At 37.5% G+C, this 20,287-nt stretch overlaps 1 protein-coding gene across 1 annotated transcript in view; it reads right to left on the reverse strand.

Annotated features, from left to right (window-relative positions):
• LOC150081998 (lysosome membrane protein 2-like) overlaps positions 1-20,287 on the reverse strand; it is a 283,555-nt gene that overhangs the window by 143,005 nt on the left and 120,263 nt on the right. Inside the window, exon 5 of the mRNA XM_090379893.1 lies at positions 4,730-4,818. Coding sequence (XP_090236019.1) covers positions 4,730-4,818 — 89 coding nt within the window. The remainder of the gene's footprint in view (positions 1-4,729; positions 4,819-20,287) is intronic.

Genomic DNA, 20,287 nt, shown 5'->3' on the forward strand with positions numbered 1-20,287 from the left:
ATGTTAATGATGGTTGAGTGTTACTACACTGACAGTGGTAGAGAGTGAAAAGGACCTGGGGATAATTGTGCAGGCAGATATGAAGTTTTCTGACCAGTGCAGACGGTCTGCAAGAGTAGCTCATAGTGTCTTGTCAATGATATACAGGAATTTTTCTAACAGGAATAAGGAGGTGATTATCCCCTTATCAATGGTCAGGCAAGGTGTGGCCTGACCATTGATAAGGCAATGGTCAGACCACACCTTGAGTATGTATACAGGTTGGGAGGCTTCATTTTAAGAAGGATGTAGAGCTGGTGGAATGAATACAGAGAAGGACAACAAGATTAATGAATGGAAAAAATAGTTGCTCTTACGAAGAAAGGCTTAAGTTTAGAAAATTACAGTGTCTGGAGACTAGACACCTGTGAGGTGATCTGAATGAGGTATAAAGTCTGGAATGGTTTGAGCATGCTCAATGCTGATGGGATTCTTCCTCTTGCTCAGAATATTCGCCTGAGAGGGCATAAATTCAAATTGAGGAAAGAACAGTTGTGCAAAAGTTTGCCTTTAGCCAGCGTGTGGTTGATTGCTAGAACAAACTTTTGAGGTAATCTGATTGAGGTATAAAGTCTTGAATGGTTTGAGCTTGCCCAATGCTGGTGGTTGATTGCTGGAACAAACTTCCATCTGTCGTTGTAGAAGTTGAGAGCTTAAATAGATTCAAGGCAGAACTAGACAAACATCTGGAGTGAGTGGATGTGTGAAATTAGAAGATTTTTTTTTTTTTTTTTTGGCTGATGTTATATAAACTTGCTTTCTTGCATCATGTGCCTTTTTTAATGCTAATGCTTACTGGTAGGAAATAGTTTTATGATAATAAAACTATTATCATGAGCTTAAACCACTTTAGACTTTAGAGGCTTAGTATTTCATTGAAAATAACATAAAATTGATGATTGGATCAGTTATACATTGTCTTTGATCAGTTATCTAGAGGTGAAAACAATATCTTTGGGATGAGCTGCTGTCATCAAATTTACAAAGAAATGTACTACTGTATATTAAACACTAACTTATGCTACAATTTAGGATGCCATTAAAATGCAAATGGACATACATTTCTATGAGTGAAAATGGAAATAAGTTTAAAAAAAATTTCTAACATAAAAGTGAAACTTTATTAAGTTCCTCTCTGTGATTTAGCTACACAGTTCAGGGATATGCTACACAGTTCGGGGATATAAGGATTACGTTAGACTTTTTAATTAACTTATTTTAACTCAAAATTTGGGGCTACTCTTATGCAAGTACTCAGCAAATTAATAAAAATCATCATCTTTATTATCATTCTAATCTGGTCTTTTAGTAAATTTCATAAAATAGGGTATTTTGGAAGCTAAATTATGAAATATATTAAAAAAGTAGAATGTTTTATAATGGGGGATTTTAACATTCCAGATATTGAGTGGAACTTGTGGATTGGTCACTCTCACACTAGCAAGACCTCTGTGGATTTATTGGATGACTGCTTTCTACAGCAGCATGTTTGAGAGGCAACCAGAGGGAGTAATATTCTTGATCTGGTAATCAGCAGTGATTATTCATGCATTAAGAATCTGCAGATAAAGGAACCAACAGGTATTGATGTGGGATTTACTTAAAGATGTAACCACCATCAGAAATAAAGGGAAGGGTTTTTGCTTTCACAAAGGTGACAACAGTTGTCTCAGACAATTTTTAAATTCTATACAATGGAACCAAATGATGACCTTACCAACAGTAAATTCTAAATGAGAAGCATTCAAGGAATTAATCGTGGAAGCTACTAAAAGTTTCATACCTATTAAGAAATATTGTTCAAAGTTGAAGTCTAAGTAGATGTCAGAGGAACTAATGAAACTCGTGACAGAGAAGAAAAATGCATGGAATGCACATAAATTATCAGGCAACACAGAAGCCTATGGCAGATATAAGCTAGTCTGTAATCAAGTCACAATGAAAGTTAGGCAAGCAAAGCAGATTACAAAAATCTTTGGCAAAGGATGAAAAAGAAACAGCAAAGACTTCTTTACTTCTTTAAACTCTAGAAGGAAGGGATGAATCAGATTGGTCCACTTGATATCGATAGTTCGACTGTTGATGATCCTGCTTAGATAGCTGACAAACTGAATGAGTATTTTGCACCTATATTCACACAGGAGGAATTCTGTAGAGAAGTGGATGACAGAAGCTTATTAAACTCTAACAGGGACCAGTTATTATTTTGTAATAACTGAGAGCAAAGTGAAGGAGAAATTGTTGAAGTTTTTTTCATTATTATTTTTTTTATTATTATTATTAGCTATATGGCAAGGAAGCATGAGGCTTATGCTGCACCAGCCAAAAAAAAAACCAAAAAATTCCCTAGTTACTCTGAAAGAGAGAGAGAAGTAGAAGGGAATCACCAAGAGAAGAATGATGATATCCAGCTCAGGACCCTGGGTGCCAAGCCCATACTCACCAGATGTGAGCCCCTGGGAAACATAAGAAAGGAACCTAGGGTGGATGGGATCTATCCAGTTATATTAGAGGAGACGGCAAAGGAAGTAAGCAAAACTGTAGCCAAGGTACTGCATATGGGTAGTTTGTTTGTTTGTTTGGTTTTTAGGAGCATTAGCAACTAAGGCCATATTGCTCCAGGATATGCGGTGGTCATTCTCTGACCTTTCCGCATCCTCCGTATTTGGTGGTGACGGGCTCAAACCCTGGTCTAATCAAGAAGCATGTGCTACGCACTGCTGCTCCTTCCCACCTGGCTACGGAGGTGCCTCCCACATATGGGTAGCATTGCCTTGGTAATCACAGAGTAACGTACCAACTGTGCAGTACTACACTCAGGTAGTGGAGAATGAAAAAAATCCTGGTGATAATTGTGCAGTCAGATATGAAATTCTCAGAGCAGTGCAGACAGGCTGCCAGGAAAGCTCATGGGGTTTTGTCAATGATATACAGGAATTTTGATAGCAGGTATAAGGTGATTATCCCTTTGCATAAGGCAATGGTCAGGCCACACACTGAGTACTTCATACAGGTCTTGAGTCCTCATTTTAGGAAGGATGTAGAGCTGTTGGAATGAGTATAGAGAAGGGCAATGCGATTACCAAGAAAATCTTAAGTTCTGCAAATTGCAGCAATTGGAGACTAAGCACCTGTGAGGTGGTCTGATTGAGGTGTTTAAGGCTTTTAATGGTTTGAGCAAGCTCAATGCTGAAGGGATTCTTCCTTTTGCTCAGATTAAGCACTTGGGAGAGCATAAATTGAAAGTGAGGAAAGATGGTTACAGAATAGACAATCGGAAATGTGCATTAAGCCAGCAGGTGGTTAATTGCTGGAACAAACTTTTATCTGTTGTTGTGGAAGGTGATAGCTTAAATAAATTTAAGGAAGAACTAGACAAACTTTTGGGGGGAATAGATAGTTGAAATAGGAAGTGTTTTTTTTTTTTTTTTTTGTATTTTTTTGTTTATGCTGTATTCTTGCTTGCTTTCTTGCATTAGTTTTGCATTAGTCACTACTAATGCTAATGCTAATTCATATATTCAGTCAAAAATAAGGACAGTGTAGTCTGTCTTGTTTCAAAATTTATCACACTGGAAAAGACTTAAAATATCACTAACATTTTTTATGGGTTTGCATATGCTTTATGTCCCTGTGTCTTACTCTGTCTGCCTTTCCTTCTTTTTGAATCTAACATCTCAACTCCCAATGGTTGAATTTTCATGAATTTTATATTTGGCTCTTTTATAAAGATTCGTTGAGTCAGCCATTCCAAATTTCATTCAAATCATACAAAAATGAATTCCAGCAATTATTATTATTCAGTATTGTTTTTTTTTTTTTTCATACATATCACATAGGTTATTCAAATATTATTATAGTTGGCACAATGGATATTATGTTTGTTTGTCACCATGTGCTGATTGTGGAAATGAACAGACAATGTGCCAGATATGCAGAAAAGATACATTGTCAGTTTAAGCAGTGTACATATGAAAGCCATTTCTTTTTCAAGAACTTGCTTTTTTGTTATAACTTTACTAAATATATAAATCAAGGATCATTATGAATTCCTTATTATATTAATCATGCAGAAATATGAAATACTTGTTACATTTCAAGTGGTATTAAAATCCAGGCAGAAATAAGTAAAGTATATTACAAAAGTGTTGATTGTCCAGTATGATGTGAGGTACTTGTTGCTATTTGTCTATTTTATTAAATCACAGAAGATCCATGAAACATACTGCATTTCAATTTTTATTAAAAATCCAGAGAAAATAAGTAAAGTAATATAAAAAGCTGAGTGAATATTTACGTTGTGAGGTATGAGTAGTGAAGTGAGAAATTACTTTTAAATATTAAATTCAATTCAGTTACTTTTAAATATTATTAGTTAATTCATTAATACTTAATTGGTGACAAGATAGTTAGTAATTTACTTTTCACTACTATTAATCACAGAAAAAGAAAAGAAAATATTAAATTAATTTAAGAAACAGAATGCACCTGAAATATAACTACTGCATGCTTTATCTTACTTGTTTACTATTACTTAGTCTGGCTGATAAATATAAGATTAATATATAAAAAGATTTATAAATAAATTATTATAAAAATATTTGTTTATTGTTTAAACACATTACTGTATCCACTTGCTATGCAAACAGATAAAAAAAAAAAAAAAATGATGTACACGAAAACATCATACCTAATATTATTCCACTCATTGATAATGCCAAGATTTTCAATTCCATCAACTCCACTAAATGCTGAAAATTGCTCTTCTGAATTATTTTTCTGAAATAAAGATAATTTTATAGCAATTTTTTTTTAGTTCTAATAAAGTAAAGTGAACATAATAACAGATATAGCAAATGCTTTATACAGAATGTTCTATTGATTTAATGCAGTATGTAATGGTAGGATTTATATCCTTGTTATATAGCACAAGTAAAGAGAGCTGTCTTCTTAAAAAAAAAATTAGCACTCTCTCAAATTGTAAAGCAACAATGGAAAGGTGCCTTATGGTCAATTACCAAAAAGAGAAATATACTGTAGTTTTGCTCATTTAGTGTGTGGTGAAACTCCTCCCCACTCCCCACCATAATTGAAATCATATCAGTGGAAGGCATGGCAATCCAAATATGACATATGACAACCCAGTGATGGCTGTCATATGCTGCTTCAACTTACTATCCTCCTACAAATTAGGTACACTGAAATGGCCAGTGAGTTGTAGCACCACACACTAATAAGTAACATTATACTTCTCTTTTTAGAAAATTATTACTTATTAGGAGTGCAACAAAAGGCAACTCATCTTGGTAGTTTACAATTTGAGTTATTAATTCTTTTTCATAAGACTTTGCAACTTTCGCATTAAAATAAAATACAATTATCCTACAATAACTATATCATATTATTTATACAGGTTCAGAGCTCTCTTTGCTCAAAATTCCATGAGCTTTTCATTTTAGAAAATAGCTGCAGACACTTGTAAGTAAAGGTTGATAGGGAATGTCATGGATATCAGTTGCAGTGTGTCACAGTTTTGAATGTGTCCTGCTAGCAAGTCTCATGCTGTGATTTCTTTAATATAAACTTTCTCATTCATGAAGTTCCATACATAAAACCTGATAGGATTGATATCTGGACATTGTAGCAGTCAAATAATTGGAATTTCTTGGTCAATCCACCATTCGAAATAAGCTCTAACATCTCAGCTATAATAGTAGTAGTAATGGAGGCATGTGATGCAAGAAAGCAAGTGCACGAGCTTATGTAGCATCAGCCAAAAAAAAAACCAATTTCACACATCCTTTCCCTCTAAACGTATTTCCAGTTTAGCATTAGCATTAGTAGAGGCATTTGATGCAAGAAAGCAAGCTTATGCAGCATCTGGTAAGATGCTGCATAAGATTGCTTTCTTGCAAGATGCTGCATAAGATTTTTGGTAAGAGCACCCCTTTGTTCCCCTCACCAATCTTGTTGCCCTTCTTTGTACTCGTTCTAGCAACTGTACATCCTTCCTAAAAATGAGGCCTCTAGACCTGTACACAGTACTCTAGGTGTGGCCTGACCATTGCCTTGTACAACGGGATAATCACCTCCCTGTCCCTACTAGCAAAATTTGTATATATCATTGACAAGACTCCATGACCTGCTCTGGCAGCCCGTCTGCACTGCTCAGTGAACTTCATATTTGACTGCACAATTACCCCAGGGTCCTTTTCACTTTCCACTTCCTCGAGTGTAGGACCACACAGTTGGTAAGTTCTCTTGGGTTATTGCTACCCAAATGCAGTATTTTGCATTTATCAATGTTAAACTTCAGTTGCCACTTCTCAGCCCATTTTCCCAACTTATCTAGATCCAGTTGGAGTAGTATACTGTCTTTACTGTCGTTAAAAATCTACCAACCTTTGTATCATCTACAAACTTGGACATTAATCCTAATATACCTTCGTCAATATCATTGAAGAATACACAAAACAAAAAAGGGCCCTGCGCTGAACCCTGGGGAACTCCACTAATACCATTTGTCCACAACGAGCAGTGTCCATTGATTACCACTCTCTATTGTCTCCAACTCATCCATCCCTTTATCCATTGTAGCAACTTACCCTTAATGCCACACATCTCCAATTTGTACAGCAGTCTTCCATGTGCAACAGTATCAAAAGCTTTCCTGAAATCCAAGGACATGATATCAAAATAATTTTTGACATTCAGCTCCTTTGTGACCACATCATAGTATCCAATCAAATTGGTCAGACAAGAACTCCCCTTAACAAACCCATGCTGTATCTCAACTATTACTGCAGTCTTGTCTAGATGATCCTGCAATGCTTCTTTAATGAGTAACTCCATTATTTTCCCCAGAACACAGTTAAACTAACAGGTCTATAGTTACTTCTGTCACCTTTTGAACCCCCTTTGTGAATTGGGGATACATTTCCAGTCCATGGGAACTTCCCCTGAGTCCAAAGAAGCTCTCATAACTATGGTTAAAGGTTTGCTTACTTCCTTTGCTGTCTCCTTTAATATAACTGGATAGATCCCATCCACCCAGGTGCCTTCCTTATGTTTAACTTCAAAATTTCTCCTCAAATTTGCTCTCAGTTATTACAAAATCACTTAGCTCTCTGTTAGAGTTTGATAAACGTCTGGCATTCCCCTCACTGAATAACTCCTCATGTGCGAATGTAGATGCAAAATACTCATTCAGTTTATCAGCTACCTGAGCATGATCATTAATAGTCAACCCATCTAAGTTAAGTGGCTCAATCTGATTCATCCCTTTCCTTCTAGAATTTACATAACTAAAGAACTCTTTGCTGTTTTTCTTTGCATCCTTTGCCAAAGATTTCTCATAATCTGCCTTCACCTGCCTAACCTCCTTTGTGAATTGATTAAAGACAAGCCTTTATCTGCCATAGGGTTCTGTGTCACCTGATAATTTATATGCATCCCATACATTTTTCTTCTATGCCATGAGCCTCATTAATTCATCTGACATCCATTTAGCCCTGGACCTTGAACAGTATTTCTTAGTTGGAATGAAAAGCCTAGTAGCCTCCAAGATTAAGTCCCTGAAGACTTCCCATTTAGAATTCAACATTGGTAACACATCAGTTGTACAGAATTTAAACACTGTCTGAGACTCCTGGAGTCACCTTTATGAAAGCAAAAACCCTTCCCTTTACCCTTGATGGCAGTTACATCTTTAAGCAAATCCCATATCAGTACATTATGATCACTGTGACCCAGTGGTTCTTTTATCTGTAAATTCTTAATGCATAAATAATCACTGCTGATAATCAGATCAAGAGTATTACTCCCTCTGATTGCCTCTCAAACATGCTTCTGTAGAAAACATTAAATCCAAAAAGGTCTTGCCAGTGTGTGAGTGACCAACCCACAAGTTTCAGTCAATATCTGGAAAGTTAAAATCCCCCATTATAAGACATTCTGATTTACTGACCCACTCTATTTATCTGCACAACTGCTCATTATACTCATCAGATTGATTAGGCCTATAACACACACCTACTCTCATTTTCCCTTTCCCAGTGCTTATGTCACATCAAACAGACTCAGCATTGCATTGTCCACCAACATCAATTGGATGCACTTCCTTAGATGTTATGTGTTTCTTAACTGACAGCATAACCCCTCCTCTCTTCGTGTCCTGCCTATCCTTTCTGTACACATTGTACTCCCCAAATTCCAGTTCTGCACTGCTTACATCTGTATGACACCACATCTCTGATATCCCAACAATATCTGCCTTTGATGTCTTGACTAGCACTTCAAGCTTATCAAATTTATTAACTATACTCCTAGCATTGGTGTACATGGAAGTATACATGCACCGGTTTCTACTCTTAGTTACCCTAACACAGCCCATGTATTTATTTGTTCCACTACGACTCCCAGCAGTCCTGGAAATCTCCATTGCCTTGCTTTCCATGCTGCTGCTCATTCTAATAGAAACAGTGCAAGAATCACTTTTGCCTCTGCCTGCGGCCACTGTTAATCTATTAGTCCGTGTATCCCCCCCCCCAATCTAGCAGTTTTCCAACTTCCTAACACTGCCTCGATAGCATCAGCAAATATTCTTGCACCCTTTCTATTTAAGTGTATCCCATCCCTGTAGAAGCAGAGTCTTCTGTTAACAAGCACAGAGTAGGCTGAGAAAAATTCTACCTGTTGAGCCTTGCACAATCTCTCCAGGACCAAATTGATCGACAAGATTCTCACCATATACTCCCTCCTATTGTGTCTGGGCAGAATTGTAGACATTGGCGCCTCCATAGCCAGGTGGGCAGGAGCAGCAGTGCGTCGCACACGCTTCTTGATCAAACCGGGGTTCGAGCCCGTGACCAGCAAATACGGAGGATGCGGAAAGGTCAGGAAATGACTACCGCATGTTCCTGGAGCAATATGACCTTAGTTGCTAATGCTCCTAAAAACCAAATAACAACAACAATTGCAGACATTTTCACATTCAACCCTAACTCGCGAGTTTTTTTCAACATTGACCTGTACTTGTTGAGTAATTCTTCAGATCTCTTACTCTTAATGTCATTAGTATATGTATACAGTATTTACTGTACATATGTAATTTACAAATTAATCTACTACAACATACAATCAGTACAAAATGTACAATCTTGATTTTCTTGTTTAATACTACAGTACATATTCTGAATTATATTACATTATATTGTATTAGTAGAAACTAATACAAGTTCAATGTTCAAACTTTTCTTTGTTTGTTTGCTGATTTCATGAACTATCAATATAATAATCATTTGTCTCATTCCACTGGGTGGGGGGTTGCTATAAAGAGACTTGACTATATTTATAATTTTTCTATTTGTCTAAAATTCAGTTATTTTACTTTTTGTCACTAAAGCAATCTAAAAAGATTTAGAAAACCTGTTTCTAAATCTTTTAGGAAATCATCTGATTTTAGACAATTTTTACCACAATAAGTTTGGGAAATAAAGAATCCCAAGCTTCAGTGAGAGAAAACACGAAAGTTTTTAAAATTATCTCTTTTTCCATATCTTTAGCTTGCACTACTATGTGAATAAGATTTTAACAATACTATAATGTGATGGCTCAAATCACATTTTGGCTGCATTAGAAGTGAGTAAGAAACATTGTTACAGTACTGCCAACCATCACTTTGCAATTTATCTACATCTGGAGGAGCCAATACAATGTCAAGAATCAGCAGAAATTTTCTGGCATATTTATTTCTTTTAGAAGATATTTTACAGATGAAACAAATTCAGAATGAAACCATTCAGCAGGCTGGATAAATAATTCTGTTTATCTAACCTTTCTTATGGCCTCTGTAAAGAACAGGAAATGAGTGGTTATTGAATTATCTTGGTTTCTGTGACCATGATGTAGAACCTTTGTTTATATGAATTAAAGTTTACTTTGTAAAACTCTCTGAAATAAGCTGTGCTCATCAACATTCAGTTATTGAGTGAGCGTGAGAAAGAGAGAGGGAGGGAGGGAAGAGGAGAGAGAGAGAGAGAAAATGTTTTATGCTCCCTATTATTACTGCTGCATGACATCATAAACAATTAAAATCAACAATACACAGATATATGTTCTGTAACTCGGTTATGCAACTCATGCCAAAAACTGAACCAACAGCACTAATCTCACCCACAAATTACTATCTAGAATGTAGTTCTGTAGTTCTGGAATGTTGACCTTCTGTCATACCACAAAGTTTCCCAAATAGCATTGCTCAAAGTTTTCTTGGTTGACAATGTCAGAAAACTTACTGTTGTAAGGTGCATGTACACATCAAGATTGACAATTCTAGATATCTCTAGACTTCTGCTGACCTCAATCTCTATTTAGCAAAAAAACTTTTTTATTTATTTTAATTATTGATAAAATTATTTAAATCAGAACATGGTTCTGATTAGTGGAAGTTCAGATTAGTATATTCAGATTACTGTATCTGCACTGTATTAGAAAACATAACCCTGACGTGGGCAATGCCAAAATGGCAGCTAGACTCCCATCTGACAACATGTTATGCAAAATGGAATTTCTAGCAATTAAAATCAGACAGTAAAAAAATTAAAATTTTTGCAGGTGAAGGTAAAGAAAGCCTGCACGAGAAGCATGCAAAAGTTCGATGAAATTTACCAGTACATGTACTTTGCCATAACAGCATTTGAATTGTTGCTTGCTCGGTAAACAGACAGTGGGTGTTATTGGTCAGGAGTATTTTATTATTATTATTATTATTATTAGCCATATGGTACAAGGAAGCCTGAGGCTTATGCTATACCAGGCAAGAGAGAGAGATAGAAGTAAAAGGAAATGATGATATCCAGCTCAGGACCCTGGATGAGCCAAGCCCATACTCACCAGATGTGGGCCCCTAGGGAAGTAGAAATTGAATCCCATGGGAGATTGACACCCTCCCGAAGTGGAAGGGGTAACCTGACCTTTTTTCTTTAGAATCACTGGTGGACTAGTGGATAAATTGTTTATTAAAAAAAAAAAAAAAAAAAGGCAAAGGAAGCCCACGTGAGAAGCACGGCAAGCTTCGAAAAAGTTTACCGGTGAAACTACATTACGAACATTTTTTTACGATGCCAGAACTTCCAATATGACTCCATTCGTGATTCAATTAGTTAATTCAATTAGTGATTCTAAAGAAAAAAGGTCAGGTTCCCCCCCCCTTCAGGAAGGTTTCAAGCTCCCATGGGATTCAACTTCTACTCCAAACCGATAACACCCACTGTCTGTTTACCGAGCGAGCAACAATACAAATGCGGTTACAGCAAAGTAGTTTTACCGGTAAATTTCATCGAACTTTTGCATGCTTCTCGTGCAGGCTTTCTTCACCTTAGCCCTTTTGCCCACCTGTGAACTCATCGATATGGCAAGTTAACTTGAGTACCATTTACATCAGTTAATCACAAGCAATTTTTCACTCTATGGCATATGATTTCAATATTATATTTAAAGTTCTTCATCAAACATACTTTCTTTCTAGTCTGCTGATGACATTCACAGTCAGAAAAGCCTCGTTAGTTTTCAAGACTTCCCAGCTTTTAATTTTTTAATTTCATCAGCTGACATGTTTTTAAATTTGACAAACTAAAAAGGTCTGCACCTTTCTTCCCATGGGATGGTCTTTTAGTTTTAGTTCTTAATTTTAGTTTCATTTCACTTCACTGTCTTCACTCTCATCAATACAGTTTTGGTAGTAAGCTCTGGAAATATATAAAGAACTTGCTAAATCTATTATAATTTTTGAAATATCAATTTCAGCAACACTAAAATAAAAATAAAGTAAAATTTTTAATTTAACAGCTGATATATATAATTACTGAGAAAGCAGAAAATATATAATTAACATGCTTGCTCACTCCTTTTATCACCATTTTGGTTTAATAAAATGCCATTTGAAACATGGGAGTGTTTAATCCGATCAGAAAAAAAATATTCTTGTGGTCAAAAAATTTCTAAAATAATTTAAAAATGTTACTTAGTTTAAAATGCAATTAATATCATCCCCTGGTGAGTATGTTCTGTAAAAGTACTTTCATTTCGAATTTCCAGTCTTTTTCATGTCTATAGCAACAAATATGAGAGTACAGAGAAGCGAGTTACATACATATATGTTAATTTATTTATTTAACATTTACATAAATGTTAATATTTATTTAATGTTTATATTAATAGAATCATTTTTAGAATAATTACAGAGAAAAGTGAAATAAGGTGAGTCAAATTAAATAACCTATTTTCAAATGCATGTGAAAAATCAGGAATCGCAACTTTGCTACCTACTACTCATTTGAAAAATAGTAGTAGTAGTAGTAGTAGTAGTGGCACTTGATGCAAGAAAGCAGGAGCTTATGCAGCATCAGCCAAAAAAAAAAAAAAAAAAAATCACACCATACCCTCCAATTGCCTGTCCAGTTCCTCCTTAAATTTATTTAACCTATCAACTTCCACAACGACAGATGGAAGTTTGTTCCAGCAATTAACCACCCGCTGGCTAAAGGCAAATTTCCGCACATCTATTCTACATCTATCCTTTCTTAATTTGAACTTATGTCCCCGTAGGTTCGTATTCTGAACAAGTGGGAGGATCCCATCAGAATTCAGCGTGCTCAACCCATTCAAGGCCTTATAGACCTCAATCAGATTACCGCGCAGGTGCCTAGTCTCCAGCCACTGCAATTTGCAGAACTTAAGCCTCTCTTGGTAAGAGGATCCCTTCATTCCCCTCACCAATCTTGTTGCCCTTCTCTGTACACGCTCAAGTAAATCTACATCCTTCCTAAAATGAGGCCTCCAGACCTGTACGCAGTACTCAAGGCGTGGCCTGACCATTGCCTTATACAGAGGGACAATCACCTCCTTTTCCCTGCTAGCAAAATTCCTATATATCATTGACAAAACCCCATGACCTGCCCTAGCAGCCTGTCTACATTGCTCAGAAAACTTCATATCTGACTGCACAATTACTCCCAGGTCTTTTTCATTTTCTACCACCTTAAGTGTAGTACCACACAGTTGGTACGTTTCTCTGGGGTTACTTCTGCCCATATGCAGTACTTTGCATTTGTCAAGGTTAAACTTCAGTTGCCACTTCTTAGCCCATCTGCCCAAATTATCTAGATCCTGTTGCAGTAGCACACTGCCATTACTGTCATTAACAACCCTGCCAACCTTCGTGTCATCTGCAAACTTCGACATTAAGCCTGATATACCTTCATCAATAACATTGATAAATATACAAAACAACAGTGGACCCAACACCAAACCCTGTGGGACTCCACTAATAACATTAGTCCACGAAGAGCAGCACCCATTGATTACCACCCTCTGTCTTCTCCCACTTAACCATCCTTTTATCCATTGTAGCAACTTACCCTTAATACCATTCTGCTCCAATTTGTACAGTAGTCTTCCATGCGCAACAGTGTCAAAAGCTTTCCTGAAATCCAAGTATATGATATCAAAATTATTTTTTGCATCCAGTTCCTTTGTGACCACATCATAATAACCAATCAAATTTGTCAGACAAGACTTTCCCTTAACAAACCCATGCTGTGTCTGAATTATTGCTGCAGTCTTGTCTAGATGATCCTGCAATGCATCTTTAACCAGCAACTCCATTATTTTACCCGGAACAGAAGTTAAACTAACTGGTCTGTAATTATTCGTGTCACCCTTCGAACCTCCTTTGTGAATTGGGGATACATTTGCACATCTCCAGTCCGTGGGAACCTCCCCTGAATCCAAGGATGCTCTCATAATTATGGCTAAGGGTTTGCTTAGTTGCTTTGCCGCCTCCTTTAATATAACTGGATAGATCCCATCCGCCCCAGGTGCCTTTCTTATGTTTAACTTCAACAATTTCTCCTCCACTTTGCTCTCAGTTATTACAAAATCATTAAGCACACTGCTACAATTTGATAACCTTCTTCCATTTTCAAACTGTAATGATTCCTCACGTGTGAATGTAGATGCAAAATACTCATTCAGTTTGTTTGCTATCTGAGCAGGATCATCAACAGTCGAACCATCGATGTCAAGTGGACCAATCATATTCAGCCCCTTCCTTTTAGAGTTTATATAAGTAAAGAAATCCTTGCTGTTTTTCTTAGCATCTTTTGCCAAAGATTTCTCGTAATCCGCCTTTGCCTGCCGAACCTCCTTTGTGACCTGATTACAGACTAGCTTATATCTGCTACAGGCTTCTGCGTTGCCTGATAATTTATATGCATCCCATGCATTTTTCTTCTCTGTCACGAGTCTCATTAGTTTATTTGATAACCACTTAGGCCTAAACCTTGAACAATATTTCTTCATCGGTATGAAAAGTCTAGTAGCTTCCACGATTAATTCCTTGAATGCTTCCCACTTAGAATTTACTGTTTGTAACATCGTCAGTCGATCCCACTGTACAGAATTTAAAAACTGTCTGAGACCACTGTACTCCCCTTTACGGAAGCAAAAAAAACCCTTTCCTTTACCCCTGACGGTAGTTACCTCTTTGAGTAAATCCCACTTCAGCACACTGTGATCACTGCCACCTAGTGGTTCCTTTATCTGCAAATTCTTAATACACGAATGATCACTGCTGATAACCAGATCAAGAGTATTGCCCTCTCTGGTTGCCTCTCGAACATGCTGCTGCAGAAAACAATCATCCAATAAATCCACAAAAGTCTGACTAGTGTGTGAGTGACCAACCCACAAGTTCCAGTCAATATCTGGGAAGTTAAAATCCCCCATTATAAGACATTCTGATTTACTGGCCCACTCTATTTCTCTGTACAATTGTTCATTGTACTCATTCGAGTCATTAGGCCTATAACACACTCCTACTCTTATTTTTGCTTTTGCAGTGCTTATGTCACACCAAACTGACTCAACAGTGCACTGTCCATCTATATCAACTGGATGCACTTCTTTTGATTTTATGTTTTTCTTAATTAACAGCATAACACCTCCTCCCTTTCTGTCCTGTCTATCCTTTCTGTACACATTGTACTCCCCAAATTCCAGTTCTGCATTCCTTATATCTTTGTGACACCACGTCTCTGCTATCCCAACAATATCCGCCTTTGATGTCTTGACCAACACTTCAAATTCATCAAATTTATTTACTATACTTCTAGCATTGGTATACATGCAAGCATACATGCTCCTATGCCTATTCCGTGTTACCCTAACACATCCCATATACCCAACTATTCCAGGATGACTGCCATCCGTCCCTGAAACCCCCAACACCCCTCGCTCCAAGTCGCTTCTTATTCTAATAGAAGTTGTGCAAGAATCACCTTCACCTCTGCCTGCGGTTACTGTTAAACTATTAGTCTTTGTATCCCCCCAAGCTAGCAGTTTTCCGACCCACCTAACACTGCCTCGATAGCATCAGCAAATATTCTTGCACCCTTTCTATTTAAGTGTATCCCATCCCTGTAGAAGCAATCTCTCCTGTTAACAAGTACAGTCCAGGCTGAAAAAAATTCTACCCCTTGAGCCCTGCACAATCTTTCCAGGGCCGAATTGATCGACAAGGCTCTCATCATATACTCCCTCTTATCGTGTCTGGGCAGAATTGCAGACACTTTCAAATTCAATCCTAATTCTCGGCTTTTTTTCAACAGTGACCTGTACTTGTTGAGTAATTCTGCCGGTCTCCTACTCTTAATATCATTAGTGCCAACGTGTACAACTATATCACCTTTTGTGCCCTTGAAAGATGATATCCGCTCTACAACGTCATCAACCTTTGCCCCTGGCAGACATACCCTGGTCCTGTTCCACCTATCCTTTTTACATAGCATGTTCCCCGTTTCCCTGACAATAGAGTCACCAACAACTAATAGTTCCTGTGGGACCAGCGCATCTGCCTTGGGGGTTGCCGCTGTGTTGCGTGATGACCAAGTGCAAGCTCTGGCGTTGATGTGGGCAGCTGAGAGCTTGATGGGCCCCTCAATTTATTTCCTTCGAGGGCATCCACCCTGTCCTTCAAGGTCTCATATAGGCCCATAACAACGCTGAGTTGTCGCCTGATTTCCGTACACTCCTTACATCGCGCACACACAAAGACATCCCCCATGGCAATATCATGTTCCGTTCCAGAGAGTTCGGCAAACATTTCACAAGTTGCACATTTTTTTAGGCTGTGACGCGTTGGAGAATCGCCCCCCTCAGTTCTCCCCCGAGTCACAACACTCCTGCCACTTTGTGCCCGTTGCTTTGCTGCTCTAGTTCGGGGCATGGTAGTTTAAATTAATAAAATCAATAAACTAAATGTCAGTAGTATTTGAATAGAAACTATGAAATAGAAACAGTGAAGCGTATTACTATATAATTATGCGTTAGAGCTACCTCAATTAAAAAATTTGAATTCCCTACAAAAACTTTGAATTCCCTATATACAAAAACAATGGCTACAAAAATTGAACAAAAATAACGGTTTTACCTATCGTAAGTAAAATCCATAAAAACTCTTTATCTAAATTAAAATAAAAAATAACCAGCGTAACTATAACTATATGACTACGTATTAAGTACAATATAAAACAACAATCATGTAAATAAAAGGCAAACACTTATCGTTTTTGCGGAGCCTATAACTGTCAGCTGTAAATTCTGGGTTTCATCACTACTGCCAAACATAGGAACTTTACAGAGGTTCTTTTACTCAGGACTCTAATTAACCAGTCTAAAGCAGAGACATAGAGTGCTTCTCTGAAATTTGTTTTGAGTTTTCATCTCACAAGCATGCAAACTAGTCTGAGTACATTCACGCTTGTGTTATACAGTTCAAAGACATCACCCACACACACACACACACACGCGCGCACACGCGCACACACACACACACACACACACACACACACACACACACACACACACACCACGTGAGATTACCATCTCATGAGATGGCAGTCATGTGTGTTTTATACTGTCTGTTCTACCTAAAAGTAGAACTAATTGCTGTAGTAGGCTAACTTCATAGATGGATTGTAATGCCAAAAGGTAAAGGAAGATAGAGAAGTGGAGAGTAACCAGTTAAGCAATTTGGGCAATATTCAGTGGGTGTTGATCATGGACTATAAAGAAACAATCACTGCACAGAAAAGAAATGCAATTCATTTTTTGCCAGTAGACAGCATTTAAATGATATAAATCCAAAAGATTGTGCTCTTTTATTTATCATATAATTGTGTAGTAACCTGAAGTGCTAATTAATACAGCTGAAAAGGTTTTATAACCAAGTTCTAGACAACAATAATATCACTAAAAAACATTATTACTGTACAGAAAGGATAGACAGGATATGAAGGGAGGAGGTGTAACGCTGTTAATTTAAAAAAACATAAAATCAAAAGAAGTGCATCCAGTTGACATAGATGAACAGTGCACTGTTGAGTCAGTTTGGTGTGACAAAAGCACTGCGAAAGCAAAAATAAGAGTAGGAGTGTTATGGGCCTAATGTCTCAAATGAGTACAATGAACAATTGTACAGAGAAATAGAGTACGCTAGTAAATCAGAATGTCTTATAATGGGGGATTTTAACTTCCCAGATATTGACTGGAACTTTTGGGTTGGTCACTCACACACTAGTAAGACTTTTGTGGATTTATTGGATGATTGTTTTCTGCAGCAGCATGTTCGAGAGGCAACCAGAGGGGGTAATACTCTTGATCTGGTTATCAGCAGTGATCATTCGTGTATTAAGAATTTGAAGATAAAGGAACCACTAGGTGGCAGTGATCATAGTGTACTGATGTGGGATTTACTTAAAGATATAATTACCATCAGGGGTAAAGGAAAGGGTTTTTGCTTCCATAAAGGTGAGTACAGTGGTCTCAGACAGTTTTTAAATTCTGTACAGTGGGATCAACAGTAAATTCTAAGTGGGAAGCATTCAAGGAATTAATCGTGGATGCTACTAAAAGTTTAATACCTATTAAGAAATATTGTTCAAGGTTTAGGCCTAAATGGTTATCAAATGAACTAATGAGACTCGTGACAGAGAAGAAAAATGCATGGGATGCATATAAATTATCAAACGACTCAGAAGCCTATGGCAAATATAAGCAAGTCTGTAATCAGGTCACAAAGGAGGTTAGGCAGGCGAAGGCAGATTACGAGAAATCTTTGGAAAAAGATGCTAAGAAAAACAGCAAGGATTTCTTTACTTATATAAACTCTAAAAGGAAGGGATGAATCTGATTGGTCCACTTGATACCGATGGTTTGACTGTTGATGATTCTGCTCAGATAGCAAACAAACTGAATGAGTATTTTGCATCTACATTCACACATGAGGATTATTAAGGTTTGAAAATGGCAGAAGGTTATCAAATTGTAGCAGGGTGCTTAATGATTTTGTAATAACTGAGAGCAAAGTGGAGTAGAAATTGTTGAAGTTAAACATAAGAAAGGTACCTGGGATGGATGGGATCTATCCAGTTATATTAAAGGAGGCGGCAAAGCAACTAAGCAAACCCTTAGCCATAATTATAAGAGCATGGACTCGGGGGAGGTCCCCATGGACTGGAGATGTGCAAATGTATCTCCAATTCACAAAGGGGGATCGAAGGGTGACGTGAGTAATTACAGACCAGTTAGTTTAACTTCTGTTCCGGGTAAAATAATGGAGTCACTGGTTAAAGATGCACTGCAGGATCATCTAGACAAGACTGCAGCAATAATTCAGACACAGCATGGGTTTGTGAAGGGAAAGTCTTGTCTAACAAATTTGATAGGATATTATGATGTGGTTACAAAGGAACTGGATGCAGAAAATAATTTTGATATCATATATTTGGATTTCAGGAAAGCTTTTGATACTGTTGCGCATGGAAGACTATTGCACAAATTGGAGCAGAATGGTATTAAGGGTAAGTTGCTACAATGGATAAAAGGATGGTTGAGTGAGAGAAGACAAAGGGTAAGGGTGGTAATTAATGAGTGCTGCTCTTTGTGGACTAATGTTATTAGTGGGGTCCCACAGGGTTCGGTGTTGGATCCTCTGTTGTTTTGTATATTTATCAATGATATTGATGAAGGTATATCAAGCTTAGTGTCGAAGTTTGCAGATGATCCAAAGGTTGGAAGGGTTCTTAATGACAGTAATGGCAGTGTTCTACTGCAACAGGATCTAGATAATTTGGGCAGGTGGGCTAAGAAGTTGCCACTTCTTAGCCCTAATACTTTTAACCTTGACAAATGCATTTAACCTTGACAAATGCAAAGTACTGCATATGGGTAGAAGTAATCCCAGAGAAACGTACCAACTGTGTGGTACTAAACTTAAGGTGGTAGAAAATGAAAAAGACCTGGGAGTAATTGTGCAGTCAGATATGAAGTTTTCTGAGCAAAACAGACAGGCTGCCAGGGCAGGTCATGGGGTTTTGTCAATGATATATAGGAATTTTGCTAGCAGGGAAAAGGAGGTGATTATCCCTCTGTATAAGGCAATGGTCAGGCCACACCTTGAGTACTGCGTACAGGTCTGGAGGCCTCATTTTAAGAAGGATGTACACGCTCTGTACTTGAGCGTGTACAGAGAATGGCAACAAGATTGGTGAGGGGAATGAAGGGATCTTCTTACCAAGAGAGGCTTAAGTTCTGCAAATTGCAGTGGCTGGAGACTAGGCACCTGCGCGGTGATCTGATTGAGGTGTATAAGGCCTTGAATGGGTTGAGCACGCTGAATTCTGATGGGATCCTTCCACTTCTTCAGATTACGAACCTAAGGGGGCATAAATTCAAATTAAGAAAAGACAGATGTAGAATAGATGTGTGGAAATTTGCCTTTAGCCAGCGGGTGGTTAATTGCTGGAACAAACTTCCATATGTCATTGTGGAAGTTGATAGGTTGAATAAATTTAAGGAGGAACTGGACAGCCATTTGGAGAGAATGGTGTGATTTTTTTGATTTTTTTTTTTTTGGCTGATGCTGCATAAGCTCATACACTTGCTTTCTTGCATCACATGCCACTACTACTACTACTACTACTACTGTATTGACTATAATGGAAAGGACTGTGTTTAAACAATGTGTTTGTCACTGAAAGATTGTGTACTCCTCATAAGGCTCTTTAACCAATGAAAATATATAACAACTACAGGAAAGCAAGAACCCACTGCACCAAGGATCAGTTTCTGCTATTATGAATTAGAAATATGACTGCCAAATTGAAAGCCATGGTTTTATCAACTGTGT

Source organism: Mastigoproctus giganteus, chromosome 8, assembly GCF_048544385.1.
Source record: "Mastigoproctus giganteus isolate SK-2022 chromosome 8, ASM4854438v1, whole genome shotgun sequence".
Lineage (NCBI taxonomy): Eukaryota > Metazoa > Arthropoda > Arachnida > Uropygi > Thelyphonidae > Mastigoproctus > Mastigoproctus giganteus.